This window comes from Melanotaenia boesemani, chromosome 7 (genome assembly GCF_017639745.1).
Source record: "Melanotaenia boesemani isolate fMelBoe1 chromosome 7, fMelBoe1.pri, whole genome shotgun sequence".
Taxonomy (NCBI): Eukaryota; Metazoa; Chordata; class Actinopteri; order Atheriniformes; family Melanotaeniidae; genus Melanotaenia; species Melanotaenia boesemani.
In genome coordinates, this window is record NC_055688.1 from 19,576,868 (window position 1) to 19,597,063 (window position 20,196).

The following is a 20,196-nucleotide window of genomic DNA, read 5'->3' on the forward strand; positions in this document are numbered from 1 at the left end:
TAAGGTGCCTCCCACTAGTGAGACTGACTCAAAATGTCGAATTACAATATACTGAGCTCATCTCTGCAAGGTTATGTGGGGGACAGCGTGGGGAACACTGACACTAATTGGTGAATTGAAAGATAGTAATGATAGAGGTGGCTTGGATGACTTCTCTTTAACCCACGTTTAACTTCTGTGGAGTACAAATCCAATGAGCACATTCTGCCATGATAAGTTTTACAGTATGTGCAGGGTATCCGTGAGAGAAAGCCTGCATTTCAGTGGCTGTAAAAATGTTAAGGAATAAATCATTCTCACTGAATATACATGAGGAGAGGAAAATATGGAAATATTATAGCACTGTGCCTGAGGTAGTAACCTTTTGTTGCCACAACTGAGGAGGACGACATAACTTTACATATTTCTGCTTCATATTCTATTTGAGTAATAATGTTGTCAGGAGAACCCAGGTGATGAGAGCTAAGATAAGAACCAGGACGGAGATGACAAAAGCATTCGTGTAGACGTTGAAATGAAAAAGGGGAGGGAGGATTTCAAATGGGTTTAAGAGGATGGAGGTAGCATTTTTTCCTCAGAGAAAGGAAGTAATAAGGGTTAAAAAAAAAGAGAGACACACATTGCTGATTGCTGAAGCATAGGAGACCCCCCCCTTTCTTTCTCTCTATGTCTTCCTCTCTTACCACAGCTGCAGTGATAAATGTCTCTTTGTATTCTGGACAGAAAACTGCAGGCTACAATGTACTTGTCAAAAGACAGCTGATTTTTTCCCCTTTTAAACAGAGCAGAGTATATTTTTAATCTTTCAGTTCACAGAAAAGGGAGAAGATAAAACAAATGTGTTATGCCAAAACACATAATGCCCAGAAAATCTCTCCCTGTTAACTGCACGTTTGCACGTTTGCGTGGCATTTAGTTATGAATATGTTCCTCTGTGTAAACTGTATGTGTCTGCAGTAGGTGTTGCTCCATGCTATTTGTACTTTTCCTAAATTCTGCTGCACCCTTAATCCCTGTTGTGAAGCCCATAGTTCCACTATAAAGACTCCTAAATGGGCGTCAGTGCTACAGGTAATGGAGCTGATTATAGCTATCTGGGCTACAGGCCAGCTGCCAGACTTGCCCTGCCTGGAGGGAGCACAGGCCGCCTGGTGTCTGATATCCTGGGATCCCTGTAATACAAGCCTTACTTTGGCAGTCACTCTGCAACTATCTTGCCCACTTCCAACCACACACTGAGGCTCCTTTGAGTTAGTCCATGTGTATAGTATGTCCTCATCAAACAGTTTACTCCACATGGTATCAGTCTACTGTCATACCATTTCATTAACAAGGCAAGTCATGCTATTGTAAAAGAAGGACATAAGCTTGAATTTTTAACAAAGAATTACATCTTCTATTTTCTAACCTCAGGGTAGACATATTGTAGCAGCTCACTTAACTGTTGCTGTATTCACAGAAATTAAGACCCTAACAAAACAGACAGTATTAGCTGATCAGCTGGGGATGCACTCCCCAGTAGGATCGTAAACATTTGTGTGTCAGCTGTATAGCAGCCATTAGAGTTAATACAACTCTACTGCTCCCTAAGTTACACTAAAACTAAAAATTAGGATGTCCAGACCGGAATTGGCCAAGATACTGGTCAACACAGCCATTAACAGAGCAATGTGATTCACAACTATGAACAAAACAACACAAGTAAGCTTTTCTTTATCAGATTTACTCATCATGTTTCTATCAATAAACTGGTCTCCTGGTAAATGCCACCATGTTCTACTTTTACATTCTCCCCATCACAGAATAACATCGCCTTACCGCCGTCTTTGTTACTGCGAATTACAATAGAAACTGGAGGGATTTGTCACTTAAACATAATGGACATTTCATAAAACAACTTTTACTCTGTGTGGCTGATGCTGTCATTGTCCTTGAAAAAAAATTCCATAAGCACGAGAATCTATAAAAGTACCTTTTGAGGATAAATAGCCTCCTCTGGCTCACTGAAGCTTTTTGCTGTCATGACTGGAGTGTGTGCAACAGCTTCTGCACTTGCTGCACCAGCTGGTGGTGCAGAGATTTTTAAATTAAAAATTGCACTTCTGAGAGGATTCTTTGTTAACCTCTGGTTATACTGACTCCACAGCACATAAAGATAAGATTATCTAACTGGGGGGTAAATTGTATTCAGATTATGATCACCTGTCCATGGCAGGATGCCCACATCAGACTGGTTGCTCAGAAAAGTGTTTGGGTTTTTCAACCTGTTATGCTTCCTCACTTCTGTTTTCCTACACTGTCAATTCACCTCAATCTTCATTACAACTCTGGTCTAGTCTTCTTGCTACATTGCAAGCCAATCAGTCTGATCCATGCTCCTTAAAACTCTCCTCTTTCCTGTCATTACCCAACTGCCTCTTCCTGGTGCCAGAGGATCCTCAGAAGCAACTGATGGGCAAATAAAACAGTTTTAGATAATCTCTCCTTAATAAATTAAGATGATCAAGTAACAATGTTGACAGAGGTTACCTGTAACACGTTTGTTGGCTAATCTAATAATCAGTACTTTATAAAAGCTATCTATGGTGGTTGGAAATGAGTCTATCAATGATCCTTGTGTTGGCAAAGAAAGAAACATTTACATATTTTCTGTGTCTCCCTACTTCTTGGCAGACAGCTGTGTAGTAGTGGAAGGTATCCAACCCAACAGTTGTGTTAGTGTGGATGTGTACAGCAGTTCCACAAGCAAGATGGCAAGTATGTGCATTATTTGAAATTTATGAGTAAAAACAATACCATTGCAACAATAGGTGTCTATCAGCTGTGAAGAGCTTTACTTAAAAAGTTAAAAAGCATGTGCAAGCTAAGCATGGTAGCAGGATCCATGGAGAGAGAGGATGCTGCTACAGCTCTTAAACAGTCATGATTTGTGCAGCTAAAGCAGCGGCTGTGTGGAAAGGATGGGGTTGTTGGTATTTTTGTGGCGAAGGATATGTTACACACACTCTGGACAAGATAAGTAACATGCGTGAGAAATTGTAAATGGGGTGTTCTTTCTTGGTAATGTAACAAGTTAGTTAAAATAATAATAATAATCACCACACCAATAAGGTTAATAAGGTGTTTGTTAAGGTGTTGTTGCAGTTCCTGCAGCCATATAGCTCTTTGTTTTAACCCACATTCTTATTACTTCTAGCTTTGTATTACAGTGGGGAATGTGTTGTGTCCAAGCTGTGATCTCAAAGAATTAAAAGCACAATGGTGCGGTTAGAAAAATGGCTGCTGCCTCAGTTCCTCGGACAAGAAGCAGAATCAATCAGAGCCACAAAAGGCATGCAGGCTGGAGACATTGCTATAGCTCTGCTTCTTGAATTTCACTCTGTTTCCACCAACCCGCAGTATTTTTCTCTTGTGCCATCTCTTTATCTTTCTCCTCGTCTCTCTCTTCCCCACTCCATTTCTGATTAACCTTTATAGACACACACTTGCAATCACACACACTCAATACACTGTGTACACACACACTCAGATGGATTTAAAATTCAGGTACTCTCTCCTCTCTTTAATACACACTCAGCCCCCATCAACTTCTGCACATTACCTGTTCTTAATCTCCCTCCCTCTGTTTGGGATCATCCTGATCCCCCTGTTTTCCCATCTGCTGCTGATTGGGGCCCAGCTTTGCGAGGTGTTCAACAAACAACTGCGATTCACTTGGTTTCTGCTGAGATTATTAACACACCTAGCATGCCACAGCGTCATGAATAAGCAATAGAGATCCGGAGCCCTATTTTCTGTCTGCCTGTGTATTTCCTCCCCCTCTCTCAGCCTCTGTCTCTCTCTTGCCCTGCCGCGTTGTGAACTGAATGCCAGGATTGTCTAGAAAATGAGCTGTCAGTGGAGGGCCTGCAATAAGATACATCAGGCTCATTGTGAGCCCTAGAAAATAATGAACTATTCCCATTTCTCTCTCTGATATGTTCAATACACTATCCATGACAAGTGCAAAGAGATAAGCAGTCCCCTCTTCAGCTGATTAAATACACTGAGTATATTCAGGAGGGCTATGGCAGAGTGAAGGTTCAAGGGACGCTGCGATGGTATTATAACATTACTATATGTTTCAGTCTCGGCCGAAGATGAAGACCTTTTGTACAGAGCTTCATTTGTGTCTGCGCTAGCATTTGCAGTTGAGGAAGCACAGCTAGAGGCAATGCTCGCAAAAAGGGAATCAAAATATGTCACATTTGCTTTAGTTGCTCGTATCTCTTTGTTAAACTCTACAAAAAGAATGAGAATGCACAAGATTTACTTTTTTTAAGAATTTGTAGGTTTACCTATTAAAGTACGGCAAACAAATACAGGCCACAGGCAATTTTTCAAAAACACCAAAAACTGTTGTTTGAACAGAACCAGTAATGACAGAGAGGTAAAATAAGAGAAAACTACAGGATTCTTTTTACAAGATACAAAATCAATTACAGGCAGCTCTGTTGTATTATATTAGGTTTAATTTTAATATGACAGAACCAGACGCCTTACAGTGTAACACATTTTTATTTAGTGATAAGCACCATAAAAAAGAGGAGCCCAGATGGACACAGCTTGAAATAACATTTTATTTCCTTCTTTTTCCCTCAAGTCTTCACATCTTGGAAGGAAAATCTGCTTCTTGGTTGTTCAATACAGACTCCAATACACCTGCTAGTAAGCAATCTCTGGTGTGTGTGAGCACAGAGTGTGTTTGCACTCTATCTTGCTTAATGCCCGAATTGCACGGAGCTCTTTGTCACTGTCAGCCATTTTACCTCCACCAGTTCCACATTAGATTAGGCAAATCCAAATCAAAATGGATGGTCCCAGTATAGAGTTTATTTGTTAATCTAATCATAAAGTATCATAACGCAACATGCGCTGTTGCCAGCCTGAATCACAACAAGAGTTTTGATGCTTAATTCAATCAAAACATTGTTTGAGAATCAGTCACATCGTCTGCCAAATTCACAGTTACCTTGGAGTGAGAAAAAGAAAGAAAAAAACCTTCTACCTGTCAGACAGATTGTTTCTTCTTCTCCGCTTTTTATTTTCCCTCTCCAAGACTGCTTACTAGACTCTCACCTCATCTCTCAATCTCTGTCTCCCTCGCACACAGACTCTCTCCTCCTCCCGTGTTGTCAGCACAGCCCTGTTCCTGTTGCCTTCCTCATTCTGACACCTGTCAGCATTTTCGTTAGTAGATCAGAGAACTGCAAACTAGAAATGTTCCCGTGGTGAATTTAGGGCAAGTTTGCGGCAGAAACATGTGAGATGCCTTTACTCTTTCTTTAATTCAACAGGGAAAGTGAAGTGCTTGACTGGCACAAAGTTGGGAAATGTGGGTTGGAGATGTTTGCAGTCTGTAGATGGAAAGAGATGAGGAAGATATATGGAAGGTGAGAGAGAAAGGAAAAGAAAAGGTGGAGGGTGGGGGTGAAATCAATTAGGAACAGCAAAACCCTGCAGATCTGCTGATGGAAGAAGGGAATATGGAGAAATCTGCAGCCCACGGAGGGGGCTTCCATTCCTGGGCTCCAGCTTCAGGCACACACCCACAGGGAGCTAACAGATAGATGAGAGATATTCTCCAGAGGTGGAGGCCAAAGAATATGTCGGAAATAAAAGAGGACTGTTCCCTGCTCTGGCTAATTGAGCAGTCTTAGATCCCTTTGAGTCTAATAAGCCAAGAAGCAGGGATGTCATTTGATGAACACTTACACAATGACCTGGAAACGATTCCAAAAGCAAGACTGCAAACGTCACAAAGCCACAAATCACACACTGTAAAATGACATGATGCTCCCTCTTTCCCTCCCGCTGAGATAACTTGAGCGATTTAACAATACATGAATCTTAATCCTTGAAAACCATTGCTCATCCATATCAGGAAGGAATTACAGTGTGAGCTATGACAATCAGAGAAACTTAAAAAAAAAAAAAAAACTAGATTAAGCTCCCTTTGTCACCAGCCCCTCGGAGTCTGTTCCCTGGCTTCTCCCTTGACACTAATGGCTCCACAGAGCCAAAGCTAGCATGTCGCACATTTCAACCAAATCCCCTCCTAACTTCACAGACATGCCTGTAAAGATAAAGAGGAATTCATTTCATGTAGCTCTTCCTCTCAGTTTATAGCTACAGCGATATCATCCACTTTTATTCTATTGGCAGATATGGGGAAGCCATTACATGTTTAGGATATCACTTCCTTTATACATTTTAAAAGATTTAATGTAATTTGCTCTTCAAATACTTTCCTAATCTTATACACTGGTCGAGGATATTTAAGGTCAGGTTTTCAAAAAAGGCACACATGCCTCTTTAGATTCTTGGAAGCGATTCAACAAAGAATTATTCACTCAGATATTCATAGACACTTCACCGAAAGTTACCTTGGTGGCAGCTGGTGGAGGAATAATGAATAGTGCTGCTGAAACCGCATCACCAAGAAGAAAATCATAACCCATGGACAGAAGCCAAACATCAAAACCTCTAAATTGCTTCAGAAAGAAAAACTGCCCACTGTGATGTGGTGCTGGGCTAGTTTGCAGATGAATCTCGTCCTCAAATGGTTTCCCACATGAAAGCCAACAATATGACAGGGAGGCAGGGTCTTTGTGTAAAGGTAACGACTTGTCTCCTGGGCAAATAACATCTTTACATGACACTGGGAATGGTAAACATTTGCAGTGTAAAAGACTGAGAGTTTAACCCTTCCTCCCATCCCCTTCCAGCTTCCTTTTGTTCTCTGTGCTTATAAACACAAGAAAGCAGAACAATAAAAAAAAATCACACAGAAAAACTAGGCGCTTCTATCCTCAGCTTGTGTGTTGTTGTCCTTTGGCAATTGCAGTCTCTCAACTTGTTTTCTGCTTTAGCTGGCAGGAAAGATGCACTTTACAGCAGTTATTCCCAGAAGATTTCTAAGCAGCAGGGTGTTTAGTAAACATGCCTATTTGTTTTCTGAAAATTTCCTTCATTCAATAGATTGGTGTCCATTTTTGTCAATTAAGACCAATAAACTAAAAGCAAAACCACAGCAAATGCGTGAAATGCAACCACAGCACCTCTCATATTATAGAAATTGTTCTAATTCTGCCTCTGTGTTGAAGTCAGTTTGCACAAAGGAAAAGAGGAGCAGGGAAATGATGCAGCTGGTGTTCTCCAGAGGAGCTACAGAGAAATTTGGATCATTTGAGAGCCTCATACAGCAGGGGAGATGGATTCAGCTGTGCATCATCTGCCCATCACTGTCATCCCAGCCTGCCCTTTACCACACTATGTAATTAGACTGTTTGAGATGTTTTAAAGAGGATAATTTTATTTGCATGTGATCTTTGGTCAAATCATTTAACAACGATGAGCACTGGGGCTGACAAACTTTGGAAAAACATTCCAGAGAAGCCATGCAGTTAAATCTTTGCTGAAGAAAACTGTTGGGCAAAGAAAGTGAAACTGCAGGAGGTTGCATGAAAAAGGAAGTCAGGAAAAGCCAATAACTAGCAAACACACTGTAATTCCAAACAGATACTTTGTTATCATCTGTTTTTCTTCTGGTCAAAAGAATGGACAGCACTGCAAAATAGCTTCATGTTCTGTTTACCAGCGGTGTAGAGCTGCATTACACATTCAGGAGGCATGCATCCATTTTGCTGAAACAGATACAATCATCTGTGGTGTTAATGAAAAACGCACTGCCTCAGAGAGCTCTCCCCACTTGTAATATTCTTCATGTACATCATTTCTAATTGTCTCCAATAATGAGATCCCACTATTAGAAGACCTGTCAGCATGCATTTTTCAGAGGCATAGGAATTTTTGCTGGTTGTGAAGTAATTACAGTTGGCAACCAATAGATGACCAATTCACTTTTCATTGTTCATTATAGTCCACCGCTGCCTGGGGAACACCAGGGACAAGCTGATTCTAATGGTCACCATTCTTTCCAACCCCATACACCTCGCTATGCATTTTTCAGCAAAGTCGTTCTAAGGCAGAGCAGCCAGGGAGGAAGAAAGAGGCATTTGTATAACTCCATTCTTAATGAACATACAATGCAGGTTGTCTAATGTCATTATTCCTCAACCAGAGCACATAAACAGTAAAACTGCTCCAAATGAAGCATCTGGTTGGTTAAATATGCCAGGGACCAGACAAGAACGGGCCTACAGATATCTGTTACTGATTCTCAAGCCACACCCACACACTTCACAGTCCACTGGTAAAAATAGATAGCTGAATAATTTAAAGAAATCACACAATCTTCACTCTTTTTTGCGTTTCAAGGAGGATTTCTTTCCATTATCTGTGGCTCATTAAAATTTCTCCCCTATAAGAGCTGAGGAAGAAGACAGTAGAGTAGTGAGAAAGTAGTAAGTCTTTCTAGGCCAGTGTTAGTAAAAGGGAACCAAAATTATACTGACGTTAACTGAGAGAAGAAAACCTAAATTTGGAACAAGTTTTGAAAATTGGAGCATGGAGTAAAATGTAAAGTTCAGATACAGCGAAAGATATCTCAAGAGTGTGCTTTAATAAAAAAAAAAAAAAAGAAAAAAAAGTGTCTCCTCCTCATCCTGAACTCAAACTACTAATGGGAATCATCTCAAAATGTCTGCGACATCCATAAACTCTGACTCTCGTTCTCTCTGAAGCCACTGCACCTGTGTATGTGGTGTTTCCTTTGAGCCTAGTAAATACCCCCAGGTGCATATACCAACATCCTGGTCCACTTCAGACAGCTTTATCCTGCTTTCCTCCTCCTCTCTCCTCACTTACTGACCCACTCTCTTCCTGTGCCTGACTGGCAGTAGTTAAGAATGAACATGACCCTTACACCGACTTCTGCCAACCAAATGGATGTCTTCTTAAACAGCGAGTCAGAAATGAAACATCAACGTTAATTCCCTGCTAAATGATCTCATTGAATAATGGATGAGGGCACATGGTAATATGTAGATTTCCACCTTGTACCTTTGTGAGCCTAATTGCTGCCATTCAAGCACATCTAAAGTCAGCCCAGCTTCAAGAGCACGGCCACTATCAGTCAATAAAGTTGCCTAAGCCTGTATCAAAGAGTAGTCTTAGCTGTCAGAGATCCCTCACATTAGCTGCACAAGCAGGACATCAAAGACAAAAAAAGAAAAGTAAAGCTATTCATGCTTGTACATCAGAGACTTGCAATGGGTATAATGGATCTTAAAAGATGCTCCAGTGGACTAAAAACAGTCTCAAACACACAAACAAATCCATATGGGTCTTATCTAAAAAGTGCAAAACATACTCCAAAGGATGCTGCAAAACTCTGAACACACATACACAAACATGCAGGCAGGTTTCTTTACCTTGGTCTGGCAGCTGGCAAACATTAGGGGGGACAGTCATGTTCAGCATGTCATTGACAGCCGTGTCAACATAGTGTCCTCTCTGGACATCATGTTCACTGTCGGTTTGGTCGCTCTCCTCGTGGCCACTGTCCTTCAGACTGTTCCCCTCCAGGTCCTTGAACGTTGATGTGCTACATGGGGGCCAGGAGGGAAGAAAGGGAAATGTTGATTAACTGTCACATCACCTTCTCGCACACTCTGTCCTTCGTCCATGTGTTTCTAATGGTTTCTGACGAGCTGTCTGTCTTTCCACCCCTGTCCTTTTTTATTTATTTTTCCCCCCTCAAGGATTCTTTGCCCTTTAACAAAGTCCATTTCCATTTATTCAAAGCTAAATATATTTTTTTATCTAAATTTTGGTTAACACCCCTAAAAAGAACAAAGTCTTTCTCCAGCTTCTGATTGCAGGATAATGCAGCAGTGTAAATCTTTTGAGGGCTTTCTCAGATTAATTTTTTTGTGCTTCACAGAAATGCTATAGGATGTTTCAAAAGGGGAAAATTTTGGATGGATGCACTGACTTCAAGGACATCACAACGAACAAACAGGAGGCACTCACTCACTGCAATCAAACAAATCCTGCAGTAATCAGGAGTTCCTGGAAGGAAGATGGATGGAGGAAGTGCTGGAAGCATACAAACTGAGCATCTGTCTTGTTTGGGGCTCACAGTCAATAAAGAGGGTGGGGTGTGGGGGCACAATCAACAGCTGCACAGTAACAGCGTGATTTCCCTTCATTTGATTTCCATCCCACTGGAACAAATTCGGCTTTACAAGCAACACTAAATAGGGCTGAACATGTGTTCTTGCAGGAGAGGAAAATAACCCAAGTTCATAGATAGACTCGCAGAGGTTAGAAAAACAGTAAAGAGAAGAGAATATGGATGCAAACAAAAGGGAGCAAACAAAGTTAAGGCAGAAGAAGAGGAAGTGAAGGACAGAACAAGGTAGCAGCATTCCCCCAACCCAAGCCAGACATTCCCCAGCCTGAGAGAGAGAGGACTGCAGCAGAGGTAATGCTGGCTCTGTGATGTTATCACTGTAATTGCACCTGTCCCAAACCATAGGCTCACTGGCTCCTGAGGGGATTTCTTTGTAGTATCCTGCAGAGGCCCACACTTGAATACTCTTTGTTTACATAAATGCAAGGAATCTTTTCTTTTTTCTTTTTCTTTCTTTTTTTTTTTTTTTTTTTTTGGTGGTGAGGTGGGGGTGTGGGTGTTAAATTGTTGTAATGGGTTTTCAAGGGCTGATGTGGCCTCAAAAGAAACAAAAGAAAAGCCCAGAATGTTTTACATTTGCAGGTAAAAAAAAAGTCCTGGTTACAAAAACCTCTATGGCTGGAGGGAATTACTATTTGACCCCTATCACAACCCCCCTCCATGCTGAATTCCTGCAACCTTATCAGCCATCCTGGTTCGTGTTTCCTGCATAGCAATGCACAATGAAAACATTTATTCTTCACTTTTAACATCGATAAAGAAGAAAGGAAAATAAGTGATGACTATTCATGAAACTGCTGCCTTCAACAGTGCTGGAGAACTCTTTTGAACATTATTTAGTCATAAGTTGTTATTTTAAGCTATAACTTCATGCAAATCCAAGCCACATGTGTTGCTAATGAGCTCCAGTGCAGGAGAGGGAGAAAGTTTAATTTTAAAAATGAAAATAATTCCTTGCAGATTCAGCTGCTCAGAGTAACAAAATAACCTGAAAAAAAGAAATAATTTCAACAAGTGTCTCTGCATTAGGGAGTAATTCTATTTATCACAAAATCTTAACCTCTCATTTCAATTATACTGAATGAGAAACATGCAGGTACACATGCAAACTACAGCAAGTGTGGCTGTGCTCTCATTAGATAAAACAATTACAGATAACAATGGTAATGAGGTGCTGGTAACAATTCCTAATCAAGACATACCTTTTAATGAGGTGGGCTCTGCTGTTCACATAACTGGAATCAATGGAATAATTCTCCGTCTGCAAGAGAGTGATGAAGGGGTTGGGGGTGTGGAGGAGGGATGATGGGGGCAACAGAGAGAGATACTTTTAATAATGGAAGCAACCAAAATAATGTTACTAGTAATTGGCTTTCAGTAGAAATGTTATTTTACACAAAGGCCCTGGTGAGCAGCCTCGGCTTTCAAAGGGCTGAATCCTATTCTCTTTCAAAGCACACACACAGAGCGGCTGACTGGGAGTTGAGAGCTGAGGAGAGTGCTGCAGTGAGCACAGCCTCTCCTCTTCGCCCTCCCCGCTCTCGATCCTTTGCTCCCTCCCCGCCCTCCCGGTCAGCCCACTGTCTTTAAAATGGAGTCATTAGGGAGAACAGACTATCCTGCAGAAACAGGGAGAAAAAAAAGTTTCCCTTTTTTCTTCTCTGAACTCTTCACTTTTACCATGTTTGAGGAGACATTAATGTAGAAATATTAAATAAATAACTGTAAAAGAAGTAGATGAAATTAAGAGTGTACCAGGGGAATCTTAACATTGCAAATGCAGATGAAAAGGCTTTTAGAATATGCATGCAATATATTTCTGACCCACATTAAAGAACACAGTTCAAAGGGATCAACCAGACATTTATTTCCAACATTTATTTAGCTGGGAGAATGTCTGACTAGAGGAGTGCATGGACACAGAAGTCAGTGTACGCTGAGCAGGTAGCCCCTTCACATCTGCCAAGCATCTACTCACACTCGGTGAGATGTCAGAGAGCAACTACATATCAACACCCCTCGGGGGACTTTCCCAGTTCTGCAAGAGGCCACAAAATGATCCTTCAGATAAAGTTTGATAAGATGCAGGTGTTTCTGCAGAGAGAAAGCACAGCCTTCACTTAAAATTCCAGGGTGCAGATACTGTATCCTGATAAAAAGCTGAGAGTCAATGGCGGACTTCCGAGGGAAGTCTAGAGTGCCACTATCAAAGTCTTCTTGAAAAAAAAGTCACCCTGATGGTAAGAAAGGTTAATGCTGCTGCTGGAGCACAGTTGCTGATTATCAAGTGGACCACATATCTGACACAGGTCTGCTGCTGCTGTAACGATGGCCTGACTGTTAAATAACCCAGTGTGCAACTTTTTTTAGATCATGCATGGAAGTGCAACCACAATGTGGAGGAGTGGAATCAGATCAGAAGCCTTGTCTTCTTTATTTCTTTTGAAATAAATGAATAAATAAATACATAAACAAAAAAAATATAACAGTCATGCTGGCAAATCATAGCAGAAACATGTATGGTGTTTAATTCTGGAAAATGGCTCCCAGTTGCTACAGTCTATAAAAAATGTAAGAGTTTGTTTTTTCTACTAAATACATTTCTTTATTTGGTACTGATGCCATGGTACTTTTGGGAACACATGCAGAACACAACATGCTGTCCACTTTTTCTGTAAAAGCTTACTGTTGAATGGAGTTTACATACCCAGATGCCTACCTGAAAAAATTAGAAAAAAAAATGCAGCTTGTCTCTTCAATTAATTTACTGAAAATTTTGCAGAAAAATTTGTATCATGATGAGCAACACTGCAGACCAGGGCTCTTATTTGGTTTTATTCAATTATGATGCAGCATGATTGTGCTGAAGGTTAGCATCATTCCTTCTCCTTTTTACCATTTACCCCTAATTAAACTTTAACTTTTCATTGTTATACCAAGGATAATTTGTAAAAAGGGATCTAATTAACATTTAATTATTATTCTATAATTTGGAGCAGACAGTGTTTGTTCTTTTGTATTAACCCTGACTCCTTTTGTTCCCATGCAGCCTGACTCCAGTAAATATCAAAGGTAACAGCAGTTGCAACATTCTGCAATTGAGATTAATAATTAATGGAGAGATTTGCACTTTTTATTTCATTCATTTATAAATCTAACCACATTTTTTTTGACGTACTCGTATATGGTGTTTATGAAACTATATGCTTCTTCTGGTAGATCCATGCACAGCAACATTCCTATTATCCATACTACTGTATAGATGAAATAATGTTTATATAATAAGAAAATTAGGCTCTGCATATGCATAATGTTTTTGCTGCACTTGTACTCTGCTTTGATCCCACAAATTAAACCACCTCATCTGTTACAGTGGCTGAGCATCCACTGAGAGAATAATGAAAATGCAAAGCATGAGTAACAAGAGGAAAACTTCATTTAAAAGACCAGATAGAAAATTTCTTGTGAATGTCATTCTGACTGCAGCCTGTAATTGGTTTGGTTGGCATGTTCGGTACGAGTACGGCCCGGAGAGGAAGGCTGCATGCCCCTGCTTTCAACTCATTCCTGTCCTGTAATGGAACTCTACTTTCCATAACACAATTCTCTCCTGTTTTTTTTTTTTTTTTTTTTAGACTGAGCCCTCCTAAGGGTGTAGGTGCATTGGAGAGAGCCACCTCTACATTTGCATTACCCCATTCTTCCGCTTCAGCTCTTGGAAACTGCAGCTACTCTTCTTTCAAGGAATGTGGTTGATTTTCTTTGTTTATCAAATTGTCAGAGGAAATAAACAATAAATCATCATGTGAGGGTATAACCTTGGGCACTGATGAGTCACTCAAAAGTGCCTATTCAGAGGAAGAATCAGATGCATTAGCCCAGGCTTCCTGTAAAGAAATGTAATGTCTTCCCCCGCATTTCTGACCAACCTCAAATTGGAGGACATGTCAATATATCTTGCTGGGAGGTCAAGTTTCAGGCAAGAGGATGAGGACTGCTTAACTACAGCGAGGATGCCACAAATGGCTACTTAATCAGGTTGGACAATGTGTTGTTGTGATTTGAGCGGCCCCAGTTTGGCGGCCAGAGCCACTCTATCCCCATAATTATTGTTCCGTTTCATCTGGAGAACTGGAGGCAGGAATGTAGTCCCCGGTGTCGCTGGGTGACTGATAGGTAGTGTCAGGATGAGCGGGGGAGGGAAGTGGAAAGAGAGTAGAGAATGAGAGATGGTGAGGATGGGAGGAAATGGGTGTGACTTGACCAGCCAAAGAGTTGCGGTCCAGCTGCTGCAGTCCAATAGCTTTCCACTTTTCACTCTTTGCTTCTTTCTCTCCATCAAAAACTGAAGCATGGGGATGTTGGACTTGCTGCTCTGCGACTGAGAGGAAAAGCAATCTCCTCGCCTAGTTGCTGCCGTAAGATTTGATTTGCCTTCCTCCCAGCGTGACAATTGGTTCTGTAGTCTGGATGCAAGTGTATTCATTGTGTGGGGGCATGGGGAGCAGCAGAGAGATGAGGAGGGGCGAGAGGGGGGGTGAAGACACCAGTTGTTACCCCAGTAAACACCCGACAAGTTCAGCAGATGTCACACAGATAGGAGAGAAAAAGAGAGAAAAAAATGTCACACAGCTGCCCGACTGGAAGGATTATTGAAGCTGATACAGCACAGAGCTACATTTAAACTGGATAGACAGCTGGAAAAATATGAACAAATATAGTGACATGCATTAATAACATGCTGTTTTGAAAACGGGATGCCTTCAGCAGTACATTCTTTTACTCAAGAATCCACTTTACAAGCAGTCTTCTTCTATGTTTTAAAAATGGTCTGACATGAAACCAAAATACTGTAATTTAAAGACGGTCATTTATTCATTTACAGAGGATTTAGCCCTGCCAAAAACAAAGTTGCATACAATCAATCTTATGAGCAAAGTTAACATTTGTGATCAATTTGATCTAATACAAAGGGGGGAAGGGGACTTGGAGAGGGGGAGTTAATGAAATTGAGCATCTAGAAGAAGAAAAACTGATTACAGAAGTGAGTGGCTTATGTCTGTCATGGATGCAACTCTAATGTCATCAATTTAGCTGAGAAAAAACATCCAGACATGCTTGTTTTGGACAAAGAATGCTCTTACGGCCACACTAAAACGCACAGTTTAAACATACAGAACAACAGACGAGACAGAATCAATTAAGACGGTCAGATCAAATTTGTCTGCTTCATTGTGTGGTTGAGCAGCATGAGGTTGTGCCTCACTGCTGCAGCGCAGTCACGAACTCCCCTCGGTCCAGGAAGGAAATTTTTGTTACACATAATGTCCCTTGTTATTGATATTTCATTGCCTAACAAATATGTGATAGGGGAAGAAATTCAGGGGGTTTACAGGCAAAACAACTGTAATTAGAGAACAAAAAGTTTCCTTATTCTACTATAGTTTGGCTGTGGTTGAGCTAAAAGACCTGAGCTAGAGATGGGTAAAAAATATAGGAAACCTCAGCAAATGCCAGCACAGAGGAAGGGTGGTTGGTGTATAAAAATGTCTGTTTACAGATCTATGAACTCCTTTCATGTAGTGTTGCAGTGTGGATGGAGAGGAATGTGTGAGTATATGGGTCTCCAGGTGACTTTCTTATCCTATACACTGCCTATGAAAAGAAATGCTGCACTTTGAGCTTCTTGCTCCTTCGCAATCCTGCACACACACTCTCTCTTCCTTATTTGCCACAAAAGCGCTGCCCCAACAATCCCTGACTCGCAATTCTGAACTGGCGCCTGGCATCCTCGCCTCTGGGTCTGCACCCAGCGGTGCCTCTAAGCAGCTCAGATTCAGTCAGCATGACACCCACCCCGATGTGTGCGATGAATGCACCTGTTCTGGGTGGGCTTATATTTTGTTAACAATGTTTGAAAGTAAAAAACACTAGCTCTTACAAACCTTTTGCGCTCTACCTCAGCGACCACCATAAACACCTTCAATTTGTTTATGAAATTTCCCATAGACCCTTTGCCATCTGCTTGATTATAGATTTCCCTCTTCCTTCAGAGAGGGCATGGCCCCAGAGGGAGGATCAGCGGTAAAAAGGGTAAAAGAGTGCCTGAGGCACAGCCGTGGCTGTGGATGAGATTACATTTTCTATTTCTGCCTGCTAAGAGAGGCCCGGCGTGATGAATACAGAGAGTTGTTACCATTTAATATCAACTGGCTTTCCTGCAAACTCAAATTATATACAATCAATTGTAACAGAAGGGCACATGTGTGACAAATAACCTGCCACATTTGCAGCATAAATTTACTTCATCGCCCATAAGTTCACCCCAAAACTAGTCGACCATTTGAAAATCAATCATGCTATGAAAGTGAGTCATTCTGTGGAGGGAAGCTTTTTGAGAGATCTTCCTGCTCGGTTGCAGTTTGTACATTTCCGCAGCCTTTGTGAGCTACTAAAAAAAAGAAAAACTCAATAACTGAACACTGTTATGAGATCACCTGTGTCCCTGACCACAAGAACTAAGTGTTACGCATTGTTTGAGTGCACTAAAAAACAGCTTTTCTGAAACACAATGAAACAGATACGTAAAACAAAAAAAGTACTTCCTGCTTGCATTTCCTCATCATTTTTCCTGCCTTCCTGTGTGAAATTGAACAAATATTTGCCCATTCAGACCTAAACAATTGGTTTGTGTTCTGTGAGGGAAAAGGCCATGGTGCTGTGGCTGTCACTTGCTCCACTTGTGCAACACAGCCACGTAGAAATCTGCAGATCATCCTGCTCTCCTTTATTGAGAAGCAGAGACAATAGTCCGGACCAGTCTCCATGTCACTCAGGACTTGAGGCTCACAGAAGTCCAGTTAGTAGAGATGTGATTAATTATACATACACTGATAGAAACAGCATTTATTATTCATGAGCTCCTCAACGTCAAAGCTATTTCCCTCCCTTTCAGTATGATGAAAAGATTTTAAATAATAGGACCCGTTTGCAGACGTCTGCATTCCATCGGAGACGGCTGATGCTTAAGAGGCTTAAGTCGGAGCTGTTGTCTTACAGGGAATCACGGTTCAGGCCCAATGTGTTATAAACGGTTGGTGACTGTGTGGCGTCTTGGGCGGTGTTTTTGTTTGGTCTTTGTCTGCAGAGACAAGGCTGGTGCTTTTAAGCCTTTCAGATGGAGTTATAGTATCCATTAGAATGAAAGGGAGGTCTAGTTTTTCAGCGTGGCACTGAAAAAGAGGATAGGGTTTCGTTAAACACCTGTTCAGTGCTCGGGTCTGCATGTGTCTTCAGATTCTTTCAGCAGGTCAGAAAGAAACCTGTGTACCTGCATGTCATTACAATTCATGGTTTAACACAGTAAAAGAAAAAAAAAGAAGAGGAGGGGAAGAAAACGACTTGACTATCTATGCTATTTCCTGAAAGAAATCAGCTTACTTTTCATAAAGCCTGTGGAGCCCAATCAAAATCAAATAGCAGGAACTTCCCCTTCAGGCAAGTCTTGAGGGATTTTCTCTAATTCAGATGTCAGACTGAAAAGTTTTCACACTCCTCTCATCCCCAAATCCGTTAATGTGCATATGGCGCCACATGAGAGGTAGGTGGTGATTTTTCTGAATAGACTTCGGAAACGCTAAAGGGAACATCTAATCCAGGTAGATTTAGTGGTTTCTGCGTCCCCCCCCCCCCCCTCAAACTGAGAACAGGCAAACATGTTTTTAGCAGACATTTGATTTACTTTTTACTAGATAGCAGTTTCTCTCTTTAGTTGTGGCCTACATTAGCCATTAGCACAAGATATTCCCAAAGGTTTCTCTTACCTCCCCTGGGCTAGGCCTTAAAAATAAACACTCAGAAACACAGAAGATTATGTAAACATCTCCTCTAAATGCTTACATGAGAAGAGATAGCTAAACTTTCTGTAAATGTAACATGGATGAGGACAACAAAAAATAAAAATCTGCACATCTATATCTATAGAAATTTGAATATCTATAAGGAGATCAGATATTGTGCCCCCCCCCCACCACACACACACACACACACACACACCCCACCAGGAGCATGGCTCAGTTAAATTTCTCTGGGCGTTTTAAAGGTGGCTGCCACTCATTTCAGTGCAGCTGTAGTCTCTCTGTCTTGCCCTCCCTCCCTGTTTTCTCTCTTGCTCCCTGTGACAAGGCATCTTTCCAGACATTTTAGTTGGATGGAGATTTGCAGCAGCTCATTACAGACTGGGAGGTTCTCTGAGCGGATGCAGTCACTCGGAGATGGATTGAGTGGGTCTGTTTATTGACATGCCTTAATCTGACACTGGGTAAAGGGAATGAGTCACCGCCTCCAGACACACTACCACATCACAGCCACTCCAGCAAATAGGGAGGCAGCACCTAGGATACGAGTGGAACTTCATCAGTGCTCATTAATCCAACAACCCCAGGCCACTCGCTCAAACAAACCATGTTTACACTGCGTGTTGGCTGGATGGAGGGGTGATGGAGCTTTTCAAAGGGCATGTGTGCAGGTGCTCAAATTTGCAACATACACACACAAACGCACAAACTGTGACCACACACACACACACACACACACACACACACACACACACACACACACACACACACACACACACATAGGAAACTTGCACTTCAGGCTTCAGCTCGTCAAAAACCCTCCCCTCAACCCTATAAACACAATATCTATGTGTACCAGCTGCTAAAACTCTGTCACGCAAATCAAAGCTAATGCTCAAATCAGGGTGGATGATGTGGCTCGGTGCCAGATAACATAATAGAAAGACTCTCTACTTAACATTTCTACCCTACGTCACAACCAGGCAGCTCCTTTTAAAAATCCAACCTCGGAAGCCTGGATATCTTTTTGATCCTGTTTGCTGCTTCAATGTGATGCACATCTGGTGCTAATATTTAGGATGGTCCTTCTAGGCAGATGTCAGTGTTGGGATTGACAGCAGAGTATAATCTGCTTGCAGATGACCACTGCATCTGTAAATCCAGCTTGTTAACAGGACTGTGACAGGATGCCATCAGGACACAGGCAGAACAAAACAACGTCCGACACCACTGTTCTCTTTCAATTACACCTCTACTTTTAAGTTCGCAGTCTGAGAGATGTTAACATGCGGATCCTTTATATCATTATATTCAACTGCAGACTTAAAAAGAAAAATTGAAACAAACAAACAAAAAGCATAAACAAGAAAAGTGACATGCAAAAGCCAGTTGTAAACAAAAATAAATCTCTTTTGAGGACGGCACACCTACAGAGACACAGGCAAAACATGAGAAGGAATAAACTGTGTGAGTCAGAAAGAGAAAAACAGCACACATTTACAGTAAAACACACACTTCAATGCACACAAAAACACACACATACAGTAGCAGCAGGGCATAAAGTCTGGGGGGGGGGGGGGGGGGGGCTGTTGTCTCTGTCATGGACTGGGAGTCTGGCAGCTTGAGAGCAGGGCCAGTGGAGAGGGGTCCAGATGCACTCATTCGTGAGGGAGGGTGGGGGCGTTTCAGGGCTGAAACACACAGGGATTAACTGCACTGACTTCATTTAATTTAATTTGTATTGGGACCGTCTTTGGGGGCAAACATCGTTTTTCACTGTGGGGGATATATGGGGTCACGGAAAACAGCAGCAGACGGTGGATCTGTGCCCCCTACTCCTGCGGCAGATCCACAGGAGGAAGCCAAGGCACCGTATTCTCAAATTTCAGTCACATACAAACAATAGCTCACTTTTACACAAACATAAACACACAGGAGCATCTTGTTTAATTATGACTATATCATGAAGTCAAATCCATCCAATTGACATGCATTTTAGACGCTGCATCCACCTTTCCATAGCTTGATTTCTTGAAATGAAGTCCTTAAATCCTTTTGTTATGCCTCTATAAACAACATGTAGTAATTTTCTGTGCTTATCAAAACTCAGCTTTGTGTACTTGTGTGCTTGTGTTTCTGTGTGTTGTAAACACTCACACTAAGCTGTTATCAACCAAGAACATATCTTAGGGGTGGATGTTT

The 20,196-nt window shown here is 41.5% G+C and overlaps 1 protein-coding gene across 4 annotated transcripts in view; it reads right to left on the reverse strand.

Annotated features, from left to right (window-relative positions):
* The window catches only part of pcdh19 (protocadherin 19), a 53,567-nt gene that overhangs the window by 13,314 nt on the left and 20,057 nt on the right, over positions 1-20,196 (reverse strand). For 2 of the 4 annotated variants that reach the window (XM_041990691.1, XM_041990689.1), the window contains exons 3-4: positions 11,341-11,399; positions 9,375-9,547 (exon numbers count right to left, since the gene is read on the reverse strand). In XM_041990691.1, coding sequence (XP_041846625.1) covers positions 9,375-9,547; positions 11,341-11,399 — 232 coding nt within the window. Of the gene's footprint in view, positions 1-9,374; positions 9,560-11,340; positions 11,400-20,196 lie in introns of all 4 variants that reach the window. The other 2 variants (XM_041990690.1, XM_041990688.1) reach the window with 1 other exon arrangement.